Source organism: Perca flavescens, chromosome 2, assembly GCF_004354835.1.
Source record: "Perca flavescens isolate YP-PL-M2 chromosome 2, PFLA_1.0, whole genome shotgun sequence".
Taxonomy (NCBI): domain Eukaryota; kingdom Metazoa; phylum Chordata; class Actinopteri; order Perciformes; family Percidae; genus Perca; species Perca flavescens.
In genome coordinates this window covers 16,133,045-16,147,496 of record NC_041332.1, presented here as the reverse complement: position 1 = coordinate 16,147,496, position 14,452 = coordinate 16,133,045, and the positions used below count along the sequence as shown (strand labels likewise).

The 14,452-nt window shown below is 40.6% G+C and overlaps 2 protein-coding genes across 2 annotated transcripts; both read left to right on the top strand.

Annotated features, from left to right (window-relative positions):
* The first annotated feature begins 2,319 nt into the window (after window positions 1-2,319).
* On the top strand, window positions 2,320-3,349 carry LOC114562405 (nucleoredoxin-like protein 1). Its single transcript, XM_028588787.1, has 3 exons — window positions 2,320-2,555; window positions 2,664-2,753; window positions 2,974-3,349. The coding sequence occupies exons 1-3, from the start codon at window positions 2,320-2,322 to the stop codon at window positions 3,347-3,349; spliced, it is 702 nt and encodes a 233-aa protein (XP_028444588.1).
* Window positions 3,350-4,431: 1,082 nt separating this feature from the next.
* On the top strand, window positions 4,432-10,728 carry LOC114562394 (nucleoredoxin-like protein 1). Its single transcript, XM_028588776.1, has 6 exons — window positions 4,432-4,469; window positions 6,464-6,729; window positions 7,113-7,202; window positions 7,334-7,678; window positions 10,253-10,386; window positions 10,703-10,728. Exons 2-6 carry the CDS (start codon window positions 6,494-6,496, stop codon window positions 10,726-10,728), a joined length of 831 nt encoding a protein of 276 aa, XP_028444577.1. The 5' UTR covers window positions 4,432-4,469; window positions 6,464-6,493.
* The last annotated feature ends 3,724 nt before the right edge of the window (window positions 10,729-14,452 follow it).

The window sequence follows — 14,452 nt, the reverse complement described above, 5'->3', positions numbered from 1 at the left end:
CTAGATGAAAGATCACCAACGTTATTACATTTCATCCAGAGGAGAACATGAATGTCAACAAATTCAATCACCATCCATCCAGTAGTTGCAGTCTTTAGCGTGGGTTGTGTGTTTGCTCACGTGTCCACAGCATGTTTAGGTTTACTGCAGTGGCACACGTCTGTGCGACTCAGACTAATCCTATTAGAGCTCTTTCTCCCCCCACCTCTATATTTACCTCACCCCTCTCTGAGATTAACCCAGGTATTTTTCTGCAAGTGCCTCTGCAGATCAATACTCACTTTTCTACAGTAGGACCTGCTGGGGTTTACTAGAACCAGGCTCGACTCAAGCTATCGACTTTCTCAGTTCATTTCTTTGAAGCTCCGCATCCTGGCTGTCAAATCAGATAACAGGATGCAAAAGAATCATTATAATGCCCTGAGGGGGAAAACAGTGACATCAGTAATTACTAAGACTACTACAGCACCGTTTGGTTGGAGCAGGTTAGGAGGCTTCACTTGATGCATACATGTCTGTCTTTTTTCTTTGTTTCCTCTCTGTCTTTCTTTGCCCCTATTTAACCTACATTCCAGTCCTCACTTTGCAATCCAATTTGTCCAATCCAATCCTTCCTTTCCACCCTCCCTTCTTCGCTTTAAGTAATAAGATTGCTACTGTTGAGCTGGAGTTTTAGGGCCCACACTACACAAACACACAGGCACACAGGAGCAACCTCTGCCCCTGAATTACAGCACTGACACACCTCCAGCTATCTGTAATCTCCCTTAGTTGTCCGCAGAGTGCAGGGTAAAAAAATTGCAGAAAGAGGGGTGAAGAGGCAGTGAAAGGTGCCACTGACATAGAAAACGTCTCAGGATTTAAAGGAAGAAGGAAAACAAATCAAAGGAACAACACAATGGCTTGAAAGAGAGGAAGAACTGGATATATTTCTTTCCTTATAGGAGTCGAGGAATTTCAAGGTGAGGTAAATTTCTTGTGGCATATGCAGCTGCCACAGCACGTACAAAGATTGATGGCCTATTCAATTTGCAACTAACAAAACAAGGCACTGTCGCTAGTATATATCAGGTACAATCAATCAGCTCCAAAAAGTGAACTGGATTATTGTGAAATAACTTTTCCAAATGTAGGATTTAGGCTCTAACCTTTCAGAGTCTCCCAGTAAATCCTCCTTCGTTTTTTTCCAGGTAAGATGCAATGCTGCTCAATTTCAAACATATTTCTCCTACATCAGCCTTGGAAGTTTCAGTCCAGAGTTGTAGTCTCAAATAGATCTGGCGCAGCTCAGAGCCACAGAGCCAAATCTAATTTGTGAGGTTATCGCTGTCAATTCACAGCCTGCAGCGACTTCTGCGTCAGTGAAATACAGGCTGGCCGAGACAGATAAAGCACACTTCTGAGAAGTTAGGCCTGAACTTTATTTCTACATATGAAATGTATTTCTTATGTGTTTTTTTGTTCTGAGCCATAAAGTCTGGTGTTTAGAAAACACCATCCCATAAATGGCTGATTCATCCTAGCCAGCTGATCCTGGCTGGGGGATGTTGTATTTAGATGACTTTAATCTAAAAAACAACAAACTATTGTAGCTTATAGACTAGATGTCAGTGTCAGATGGTCAGTGAGCTCATTGAGGTAAATTGTCCTATTGCTGCAGAAAACAATACAAAAAATGTCACCAGAGTCATCCACTCAGTACCGGGTAGAGGAGTCCTGGGTACATAAACACATTAAGACAATTAAAACACATTGAACGGTAATAACAGTCTGCACAGTCTGTTAATCAAATGTACTAGTGTCCAGATTTCAGTGAGTGGGTTAGAGTTATTTTATGGTAAAACTCTTAATAAGTTTTCTCTTAATAAGCGTTTTTTCTCAAACTTTGATTCTTGTCTTATTCAGTCATGAATATGAATATCAAATATTGAATTAAACCAGGTTTTCAAGGGTTATTAGACCATAATGCAATGCAGCCACAATGTGTTTTTGCACAATTTAAAAAAGAAAGAAAATCAATTCTCTTTCTGCTATAGGACTGTTGCTACTTCTCTTCCCAAACATCTGTGGGATGTTGAAAGTCATTCTGGGAAATCACTAATTACTGTGAAGTTAAACTCCTGTGGTTGCACTGAAAATCTCAGATGACATTTTAATGATATTCAACAGTGTAAGAGTAGCTTTATCCCTGGGTGCCGTCGGCAAGGATGCAGGCAATGAACTGCACTAAGCATGATAAAGATCACAAACGTACATTGTAGCACAAATATACATATTCCACCCTTCTCCACAGAGGGCCTTTTTATCCTTTCTTTCATCATGGTGGACCTGTTCCTAGACCGAGTTCTGGTGGAGAACAACTGGGACCAGGATGAACTCAACACGGAGAGAGAGATCATTGGGATTATCGAAAACCGCATCCTGATGCTGTTCTTTGCATCGGCGGAGTGCGTCAAGTGCCAGGACTTCCTGCCTGTTCTGAATGACTTTTTTAAGAGACTGAAAGATCCAGCGTACATTGAATACCCCAAACTGCTCGCACTCATCTTTATCAGGTCTCTACCTTTCCTTCTCTTTATCTCTTTGATGCGCTGATGTGAATGCATGAACACATTCACTGTTTTATCATACATAACATTATTCCATGTTCTTCTCCTCTCTAGCTTGGACCAATCGGAGGCACAGCAGGAGAGAGTCCTCAAAGAGCTGCACAAAAAGGTTTTGTTTTTGGCCTTTGAGGATCCATACAGGACGTAGGTGGAGAGAAGAAGAGATGCTGTGTAGTTTGAATGTTTTTGTAAATATATTTGTATGTCTAACCTGTTAGAGTGTATGTTTCCAAAGTAAAATTATGACATTTCATTACTGAATAGTGTGCATTGCCTTATCCGTGTGTGTGTGTGTGTGTGTGTGTGTGTGTGTGTGTGTGTGTGTGTGTGTGTGTGTGTGTGTGTGTGTGTTTATGTTTGTCAGAGAACTGCAAGCCAAGTTTAAGGTGAAGGATGTACCAACAGTTGTGGTCATTCGTCCTGATGGCTCCATCCTCTCTCCAAATGCTGTGCAGGACATCTGTCGTTTTGGTTGTGACTGTTTCCGTAACTGGCAGGAATCAGCAGAGCTCATTGAGAGGAGCTTCATGCTCAATGAGGAGTTTGAAAACCTAAATATGCGTAGTGCCACTGACCCCGTGAGGAGACTCAAGTACAAGACAGAGGACGACAAGAGGAAAAAGAGATGGTGGAATTCATTGGGAAAGGGCAAAGACGAAAGTCAAGAGGAGGAGGAGAAAGATGGAACGCGCAATAGAAAGAGAAAAGAGGGAGATAAAGTAACTGGGAGGAGAAGATGAAGAGAAAGAATCAAAGAAAAAACAGTGTTTTGTGTTGGTTGTCTTCAAGTCAAGCCTTTTAAATACTTAATCCTTTGTCACTGATACTGCAGACTCTTCAGAGGCTCTGTAAGAAACACGTGGCAATGGGATGTGCAGTAAAATTAAATTAAAAAACAAAAAAAGCCCACTGAAAAGAGCTCCTCCTGGTATGTAGAAGCTACTGTGCCTCTCTGCACAGATCACACACAACTTTGAAAGGAATGAAATAAGATTGAGTTGCTCTAATATGTTATAAATACGCTACTACTACTACTGTTACTACTGATAACTATTATATATTTAACTATTATCCAGTCCAGTCTTATTACTTTGTCAATTAATGACTAAAGTTAACTAAATAAGATAATTAATATTTCAGTCATCAGAGCAAATGTCACTGTTTTAAAACAGAAACATATACATGTACAGTATCCTACATGTCTAAAATAATTTCTGCATATAAGCATGAGCACCAGAATCCCAGTTTAATTTCTGCCAAGTAATTCAGGTCACATCCACTCCATTTCAAGCAGCATCAGGCAAAACATAATCAGTAAATACTGTAATCAACAAACTGTACATTACCTACCCAGCAACAAATGGCAGACAATATTAAAAGTTAGAGAAGAAAGTCAAACATATTGCAGCTAGAGACCCACATATTTTTTCTCATGAGTTGTTGGAGACCAAACCAGAGCTAAAAGGAGTGTGAATATTTACTTACGTTTATCAGGTGGCCAGAAACACAATTTCAAATGAATGTTAATATTGCTGCTGGTTGTGTAAAAACAAAGTTCACTAATAGGTGACATGGTGTTAATATGTTATGGCTGTGTGTGTTTCAGCTTTTTGTGGAGTTTTTATGCCCCCAAGTGGTTAAAAAAAACAGTTTTAAAGGTGCAATATGTAATACTGAAAGATAGTGTTTAAAATAGTTACTGCAGTCTAAATTCAAAATACTGGAGAGAGTCGTCTCCCCCACCCCCTTCTCCCCAGACTCAAAGTGGAGGTTGCCAGGCTGAGACTGCAGCATCCACAACAATGTTGCTAGATGCTTGTCTCACATAGGCAGACATTACTTCACAGCGGAGAAGCTGAGGTATGTATGCATGTCATAAAAGCCTGTGCTCACGCGGATCTCTGTACCCAACTGACAGACACACTTCCTTGGCTTAGAATTACGGTAGGAACCACTAAAAATACCACAACCTTGCCGTCCTTTTCCACCCGACTGAAATACACACTTTATTGGCTTAGAATTCTGGCAACAATCGCTAAACACACAACTCATGGTCCTCTCCTCCCGATTTACAGCCCCCCTCTCTTGGCTTTAACTAACTCACCGTTGTCGGCTTGAACAGACTACAAGTTGTAAACAGCCGTGGCCCGCTTGCCTGGTCCTCCAGTAACGTTATCTAACATTAGCAGTTATGGCATGTTAGCATGGCGGCGTTAGCCAGGACCAGTCGGGATCACTTTACTGGCTGTGTCCCAATTGTAACCAACTTGAGTACTACTTAATTCAATCTGAGTACACGAATGCTGCAATGACATAAAATGCCCGTCCCTTGTAGCCTTGATAAATTAGCCTGAAGCTAATGCTTCCCTATTCAGGAGGAAATAAGCCAACTCTGCATTCTTTTGGGCTCTAAGCTGTCTCCATCTTTCAAATACATCTCCAATATTAACCGGGGTTTGTTACATCTCTGGTCACGCTGTTAGAAACATGCAGTTTTTTTTTTAGGTCAGGTAGAATCTATCTCTGTTGATCCCATTCATTTGTTTGCTGCTTCCACGGCTGTACTACAGCTGTAGCGCTCTGGGTTTACGTTTCTACAGGTATATCTGGCAACCCGGCTGGCTGTCAAACTGGGCCGTTGATACCAACACACAGGCCAAAACACAAACAGAAATTCCGTCATGGAACGGAAACATATATTGGCATTAGCATTGTTGTCAGAAAAGATGGTATTTCAACTTAGCATGTTTCCTTAATATCTGATGACGCATTGGGGTCATTTTTGGATTTATTACAGTAAATATATTACATTTTGCACCTTTAAAATAAATTTAGGCTGCCGCCTGCTGGTGTTTTCAAATTGAAATCAATATTTTGTCAAGCACTGTGTGTATGTGCTTGACAAAAAGCACTGTGTGTATATGTTGTTTATGTTATTCATTTCATTATTTTTGCCATGTTAATTATGGCATGTCTCTTGAGAAAATGTTGTATGTTAAATATAAGTTGTATTGATCTCCAAAAACAATACATTCTCTTTCCTGCTAATACAAACTGTAGGCTGTATGTGTGTGTGTGTGTGTGTGTGTGTGTGTGTGTGTGTGTGTGTGTGTGTGTGTGTGTGTGTGGGTGTGTGTGTGTGTGGGTGGGTGTGTGTGTGTGTGCGTGCTGTGGCTTCACACTATACACACACACACACACACACTACACACACACACACACACACACACACTGCACACTTTATGTCTCTTGTCCCTCTGTCACCTTGTCTTTCAATCCCTCCCTCCCAGAAAGAGGAGGGGAGGTGCAGCGCAGAGACACAAAGGAAGAGGGAGTGAGTAGCTACTGCCTTCAAGGTGAAGGAGAGACAGTCAATGAGTGAACGTTATATAAACTGACAGGCTGTGAACTGATTCAAGTACGACACAGGAGGAGTTGAAAAGAAGAAGAAAAAACTATATTTTGAAAGCTGTTTCCTTTTTGGATCAAGGGGAGATAATATCTGTGAGAGGTACAGTAAGCAACTGTAAGGATTATCCGATTTAACAGCAAGCAAGATGGGCTCATATGATTAATGGGAGGTTTGCTATTCTGACTGAGTGGAAACATACTGTCTAATTCATAGGGCAGAGTCATCAAAATGCCACCTAAATCCCAAAACTTTCTCAAACATTCTTGTGTGTTCTGTGCTTTCTTCATGTTTGGCACGTGCATTTGAAAACCCCTTTACAAGTATCTGTTTTTTATTTATTTCCTATATAATATGTTTTGCGCAACTGATGATTTCCCTGTTAAACAAATATATAAGTACAGTATATAAATAGTTTTTTCATCACTCGCTGTACCTCCCCAAGCCCCAGTCCACCTTCCTGTGACATTTCATCATGGTGGACCTGTTTGTTGACCGGGTGCTGGTGAAGAACAACACGGACCAGGATGAGCTGGACACAGAACGGGAGATCGTCATGCGCCTGCAGAACCGCATCCTGATGCTCTATTTTGCGTCTGCTGCATGTGAAAGCTGCCAGCAGTTTGCTCCGACGCTCACCGACTTCTTTGAACGGTTGACAGATGAATTTTATGTGGACCGCGGTGCTCAGCTTGTTCTCCTGTACATTAGGTACAACACACACACACACACACACAAACACACACACACACACACACACACACACACACACATAAACCTAAACTTAATCTAGTCAGCTACTCATGCATACACCTCCAACCTACATACAATACTGCATACCGTACATGTGTATGACCTTGTACATATAATAATCCCATATTATCTCTTGGAAATAATAAGGAAATATGATTTTCATAGTCCTCCTCTTTTCCTCAGTAATTGCCTAGTCATTTATTCCTATTTTTGTGAGAATCAAATGTCCTCTTAAGGTAGGACGAGATTTTGATAGGTTTTCTGGACTATATCTATATATAGTATATATAGTTATATGTCTCCCAACAACATGATCTTCCTTTTCTTCCATCCGTTGTCAGTTTGGACCAGTCAGAGGAACAGCAAGAAAGCTTCCTCAAAAAGCTGCCCAAGAAGTGCCTGTACCTGGCCTACGAGGACCCCTACAGGAGGTGTGTGGGTTTAACCAGTTAGTTGTGTGCACAGCCTGATGGTGGATGATTGTAATGTAAATATACCTTGCTGTATAAATCCATTTGCTGTATGCCAATGTGTGTGCCAGTGTGTGTATGTGTGTCCACAGAGAGCTGAAGGCCATGTTTAACGTGGAGGAGCTGCCCACAGTGGTGGTGCTGCGCCCCGACTGCTCCATCCTCATCCCTAACGCGGTGAAGGAGATACTCTGCCACGGCCCAGACTGCTACCGCAACTGGCAGGAAGCAGCAGAGCTCATCGACCGGAATTTTATGATCAGCGAGGACTTTGAGGGGAAGTCCATGCGCAGCTTGAGTGACCCTGTGAGAAGACTGAAGTACAAGGTGGAAGATAAGAAGAAGAAAAAGAAGAAGAAAAAGGAAAGTGGGTGGGGTGGAGGTGGAGAGGAAGATGCAGAAGTGGACGGAGGAGCGGATGGCAAGGATGGAGGAAGGTCATCATGGTGATAGGACAATACTGTGGGTTTCCCCAAAAGTTACCATGATTGGTAATAAAAAGCTTTGTCACAAGGTACAATGCTGATGCTGCTAATGTAACACAGTGTTACCAAACAAAACCCTATTTACAGCTCAATGTCAGACAATACTGGCATTTCAAATCTGGCATTACTGTCACTAGATTTGCTTTTCTATAGCGCCACTCAACTCCTGTGGTCTTACCGCAAACATATTGCCTGTATAAGTGGGTGTGGATATGGCAACAACCAATAAAAAAGTAATGTAAAAGACTGTCTAAATTAACACTGAATACTGCTAACCAATGCTGACCTCAGCTTAGAATTGGCTGACTTTAATATCTTTGAACGCTGCCAAGTAGTCAAGCCAAGGTTATGTCTGAGCCAAGTCTTACTATTATGGCTTGTTTTATTACACCCAGGAGATTCTTCCACACATTTTCTCATTTTCAACGACACAGCTTTGTAACGCAAATTTTTTTTTTACATGGTAATTTGTACCATCCAATCAAAACATCTGAAATCAATGAATTATTCAGTGGCATTAAAATAATTTTGTTAGTGACTGTTGTGCTTTGAGTGTTTATGAAGTCTGGCTCCACTTTACAGGCTACACATGAAGCAATCAGAGCTATTCAAAGGCAGTCAAGTGAAATTATGGAGAAACTGGCTTTTCTATATAGTCGGTGATTTCCTTTGACATGACTCAGTGTCTTTCATAAGGACTGTGTTTAGCCTTTGCACATTTCCTCGCACATGTAGACTGCATAAATTATGCTTTTATAGGATCAATCAGGATCTAGATAGATAAGAGGAAGATGGGAGGTTATCTTGTATCCTCATTATCTGAGTGACCTAATAATAATAATAATAATAATACATTTTATTTATGGGCACCTTTCATAGCACTCAAGGACACCTTACAGTTAAAACAAGCGAAAATACAGTTAAAAAGGCAAACATAACTGAATTAAAACAATAACATTTAAAAGATTGAGATAGAAAATTGAAAGGAAGCAATCTATCCATGATTTTGACGGAGAGTGGAGTCATGTGGGGTAGGCCTTTCAGAATAGGTGGGTTTTGAGGGAGGTTTTAAAGGTGGGTAGAGACTCTATGGTACAGATGGACAGCGGGCGGGAGTTCCAAAGGCAACACCTAAACATTTATATACTGCCATTACTCCTGAAAAGCAAATACAAAAAGCAGTAGAGTGCATTTTTGCATGGTAGGAGTAGTGGCAGTAGTGGCAGATTACAGTAACATGCTTCTGCAGAGACAGTTGATGAAACCAGAATGCCATCAGGTGTCATCAAGGTGTGACATGCTTTATAAATGGCGATGACATGATGATTTATTTCAAAGCCGGCAGATTGACAAATAGGCAACATTTTCACAGCAAAGGACTTCCTTAAAATGGAAATATTGCAAATTCCTGTGCTTGATTTATGTGCACATCCTGCTACACAGCAAACAATAGCTTTACCATACCTTTTCTGCGTGTTCTCCTCATAGGAGAAATGTAAATGCTAAACCTAAATCTGAGCTGGTCAGTCCTGTAAAAAGACACAACGGTGTAAATAAACATGAACCACTGTTTATTCTACATTCCTCTCCTTTTGCCTACACAGCAGCTTATTGTTGCTCACTTAGACAAACCTTGGTAATATAGTCGAAGCTCCCTCTCTCCCTGCCTCTCTCTGTCTCTGCACACGTACACACGCGCACACATGCACACACACACACACACACACACATACACGCGCGCGCGTTGCGCGCTCTCGAGTGCAGAACGCGCAACAAGCGGACCAGCGGATGGAGAGAGAGAGAGACAGAGAGAGAGCGCCAGAAGAAGAAGAAGAGAGGACGGATGCAAGGCGAGGCCAGAAGCTGAAAACCTGATATTTGCTGGTTTTCCAGCTGTTGTCTTTTTGTTTTCTTATCACCGCGTCATTTTATAACACGACCACTTGCCTCTTTTTTTTAAAGTCTGATATCTCCCGTATCCGTCCTGATGTGCTGCTGCGCCTCATCACGATTCTTCAAGGATATGCAAAGCGGCTGTCATCACGTCGACGTTATTTTCCATTAAATGCAAGGATGTAATATCGGAAGCATATGATCAACAATGACAAACGACGACTGGGCTTGATGAGCTGTAGAAATCGACGGAGGGAGACAGGGCAGCTCGGGTCTGTGCGTTAGTTTGCGCCTAATTATTGTATTTTTTTTTGCGTGTGATCGTGTATTTTCTTCCACTCATCCAATCGGAGCTATAAGGCCTATATCCCGCACCGTCTCTGGGCATGAAACCCGTGGGAATTATGATACCAACGTGACGCACAGTCACACAGCCCAGCGGGGTAGACATCGAGCCTCGACAGGACGGAGGGAGGGTGTGAGGTCCAGCAGAGCAGAGCTCTACACAGTACACTGATCACAGGAGGAGGACGCCCAGTTGTTGTTGGACACATCGCGCAAATGACTGCCGTATAGGTATCGCCCACCACCATTTCCCCATTGTATATTTTATTTGTTTCATGCATTGGGCAGAGCTGAGCGGGAGAAAGGGAGGAGAGTACAGTGGGTGCGCGAGGGCGCGGAGAGACGGGATGCGGGAGACGCAGTGAGCGAGGAGGAGGAGGAGGAGGAGGAGGAGGAGGAGGAGGGAAACCGGAGGATTGACGGTAAGATATGGATATAGGCTATGAGGATGCACCCCCCCTCTCTCTCTCTCTCTCTCTCTCTCTCTCTCTCTCTCTCTCTCTTCACATGCACACGCGCACATTGATGATCAATGCCTGAGAAGACAACAGAGGGGCCCTGCTCCTTTGCTGCTGCTGCTGTCAGGGGCCATTTGATCACTGAGGGACAGGGATCTGATGTGCTGCTGTGCAGGGCCTCATACTGCTGGCTGCCATTAAAGCTGGGTCAGTAGTATGGCAGTGTGAGGCATGGGTGCTGTGAAATATTCATGGGTGATTTCCATACTCTGTTCCTCAGAGGAGTGCAGGGAGAAAGTGGCATAATGACTCAGGGTGTCCCACGCTGGCCCACCAGAGGGGTCTGTGATGAGTGGGCTGAATTATGTTCATTACACTCACACGCATCACACTCCTTGATTGCAGTGTCTGGTGTGCTGCAGTGAAAGGTAGCACAAACATGCACACACACGAAAGAATAGAACAGAATAAATCTTTATTGTCCACCGGGGTGTAAATGCGAGGTTTGGTTTGAATGTTTGCTGGTTTAGTTTGCTGATTCACCACAGATGGGAACACGAGGAGAAAAGAGACGGAGAGCGCAGACCGAGAGAGAGTCCATTATCAATATTTCAGAGAGAGGGTGAGTGGACTGGGTCAGTGGAGGAGGCCAGGAAGGCAGGCAGTCAGGCAGGCAAGCAGCAGGGAGTGCAGGAGCGACCGAGAGGAAGACAAAACAGAGAGAGATGAGAAAAGGAGACAAATAAAAGAGAAGAAAGGCTGAGGAAAGGATGGAGGAACAGAGGAACGAGAAGAGAAAGAAATGGCTGAGTGGCTGACAGGAATCTTTTGTGAGGCTGAATTTCTGATACATTTGTAACCTTGAGTGTGCGCCAAGGTATCATTTGTGTATTGTGAAAAGGATGATAGAAATGAACTGATTTATATTTAGAAATGTTAGGGAACAGACATTTTAATAAGGTGTATTACCTAGCTGTGTGTGTGTGTGTGTGTGTGTGTGTGTGTTGTCTCTAAGGAGAAAAAAAACTAATTCATTTGCTTAAACCACTGAGAAATGCATGCATATACACTTAATTTGGATGGATTTGACTTGTAAAACACACCATATTTGTGTCTTTTCTGTTCGGACCAACTCAGGTTCCTATTATGTCTCTTTGTATCCGTCAGACACACTGAGTCAGTCTCCCTGCCTCTGCTGTGTGCGTGTATGCAGGCATGTTCAGAGCTGGAGGTGGAGTGTAATATTAATATCCTAATATGAGATTAGACATCAACTGGGATTTCACTTAGGCCTATTACAATATTGTTGATTGATTATTTTCATTATCGGTTAATCCAAAAAAATTGAATTGTCTAAATTAACTGACAATGAATGTTTTTCGTGTCTATGAAACAAACAAAAACAAAATAGTGAAAAAATGTTTCCCAGAGCTCAAGGTGACGTCAAGTTGCTTGTATTGGCAAAATAAAAAACTACATCAAATGGGACAAATCAAATGAGAAAGAAAAGCAGCAAATTCTCACATATGGGGTGCAGAAGCCAGGCTGCTAAGATTCTTAAAAACGAGTAATCACTCATCAAAATAGCTGCAAATTGATTTTCCGTCAATTGACTAATTGACTGTAATTCTGCAGAAAGGCTTATAGTTATGTTTTCCTGTGAGTGATGGCAGCCTTACCGTTCAGTGATACAATTGTCTGAGCTTATCACCATGTTATAGTGGAGGAAAATGAACAGTGATGACCATCATATCCATATTATCCATTTTCTTTCTCAGAATATTGTGTGTAAATGTCTCTAAAAGCATGCATCGAATCATACTGTATTTAAAAAACAAACAAAAATATTACTAAATGTAGATAATTATTTGTTCACATATATTTTCCAGTATATGTGGGTGATACGGTAATTTTCTATCACGGCTTGTAATTATTTTTTTATTATTATTTTATTACTTGACGATACATATTGTGGTATAGTATATATATATATATATATATATATATATATATATATATATATATATTTCTGAAAACTCATTTGAGAAACTATTTGGATAAAATCCAAGCAATCAGTGTGCAAAACACACTCTTCTGTCAATGTACTAATTTCTGAAATTCTGCTGTAAGGCTTATAGTTGTGTTTTCCTTACTGTTCAGTTCAGTTCATAATATAATAACAGGTTATGCTGACACACAAAGCATATTTTGTGAAAACAGGCAGGACGGGACGTAACAACAATGCACAACTGCTCTAAATACATCTTTGCTTTTCAGAATGTTTAACTCAGTAAAAACATGATACTTTCAATAAGATGAGGCAATCATTTAAAATGCTGTAAGACAAGAAAGGCTCACGTACACTCCCCTTTTTGTGCTACATTCTCAAACTCTCCATGACAACACACATTTAGGCAGACTACATCTGTAAATCTGTATAATGTGTTTGATATTAGCAATCCATTATGAATATTTAACCAACCCCAATACATCTGGTTCCTGGTCACTTCACATATTGGAATTAACATTTTCCAGTAACTACAAAACACGTTTTTGACATTTACTGCAACATTTCCCTGTTTTATCAAGAAAACTATGGGCTAATCACAGCAAAGCAGTATGCTATTTTAAAAAGATTAATCTCATTTATTTCCAAATTTGTCTTACAGTATCGTTATACATACATGCCCATATGTACATTAAAATATGTATCTGTAGCTGTAATTGTTGCTCCTGTATAGAGGTGGGCCATATGGGTAAAATCCTATATCACAGAGTATGTCATTTTATGATATTGCTATATAATGTGGTATAGTGTCTTTTCTTTAAAGTCTTTTAAGAATTATTATTTTGTTTATAGATAAGTAAAGCAGACAGGAATATATGTTTTCAATTAATTCAATATTTAATCAATATTTAAAACAAAATCTCTCACCAACCCTATTCTACTAGCCATGACTAGATCCTGTCTTAGCATAACTCCAATTTAAAAGATGGGAAACAGAATCGTCAGTCCTCATTTTGTGCAAAAATGCATTGTAGTTCAGCTGAAGTCCCAAGAGGTTTCAACACAAAGAGATAATTTTGTATCAGAAAGACAAACCTGTGTGAGGTCACTTCATTGGTCTAATGCAGACTGTAAGAAAAGGTTTCTGGTGGGTTTGCTGTATTTAATGAGCATCTGCATTGGCCCACCGGCTAAAGCACAAGGACAGCATGTAAGGCACTGTTTAATCAGCACTATCAGAACTGTAGCAAACTATCAAAATAGCTGCAAATTGATTTTCCGTCAATCGACTAATTGCTGTAATTCTGCAGAAAGGCTTATAGTTATGTTTTCCTGGGAGTGATGGCAGCATTAGCGTTCAGTGATACAATTATCTGAGCTTATCATCATGTTATAGTGGAGGAAAATGAACAGTGATGACCATCATATTCATAGTGTTTTTCTTTTTCAGAATATTGTGTGTAAATGTCTCTAAAAGCATGCATAGAATCATACTGTATTTAAAAAACAAACAAAAATATTACTAAATGTAGATTTATGTAGATGTAGATAGATAAATGTAATTATTTGTTCACATATATTGTCCAGTAGATTTGGGTGATACGGTAATTTTCTATCACAGTTAAAATGATTTTTTATTATTATTTTATGTTATTACTTGATGATACATATTGTGGTATAGTATATATATATTTCTGAAAACTCATTTGAGAAACTGTTTTGATAAAATAACCAAGCAATCAGTGTGAAAAACATACTCTTTTCTGTCAATGTACTAATTTCTACAATTCTGCTGTAAGGCTTATAGTTGTGTTTTCCTTACTGTTCAGTTCAGTTCATAAAAACAGTGGATGACTTTGAAAATGACTTTCAAAACATGATCATGATCCATCTGCAACCAATTTACTCCCATTTCCTTAAAAACGTAAAAAACCCTTACGCTCTCAGCAGTGTCTAACGTGCAGTGCGGGTCGTAATGCACTGAACTTGGCTCTGAGCGTTGCCTATGTTTCCTGCCTGCAA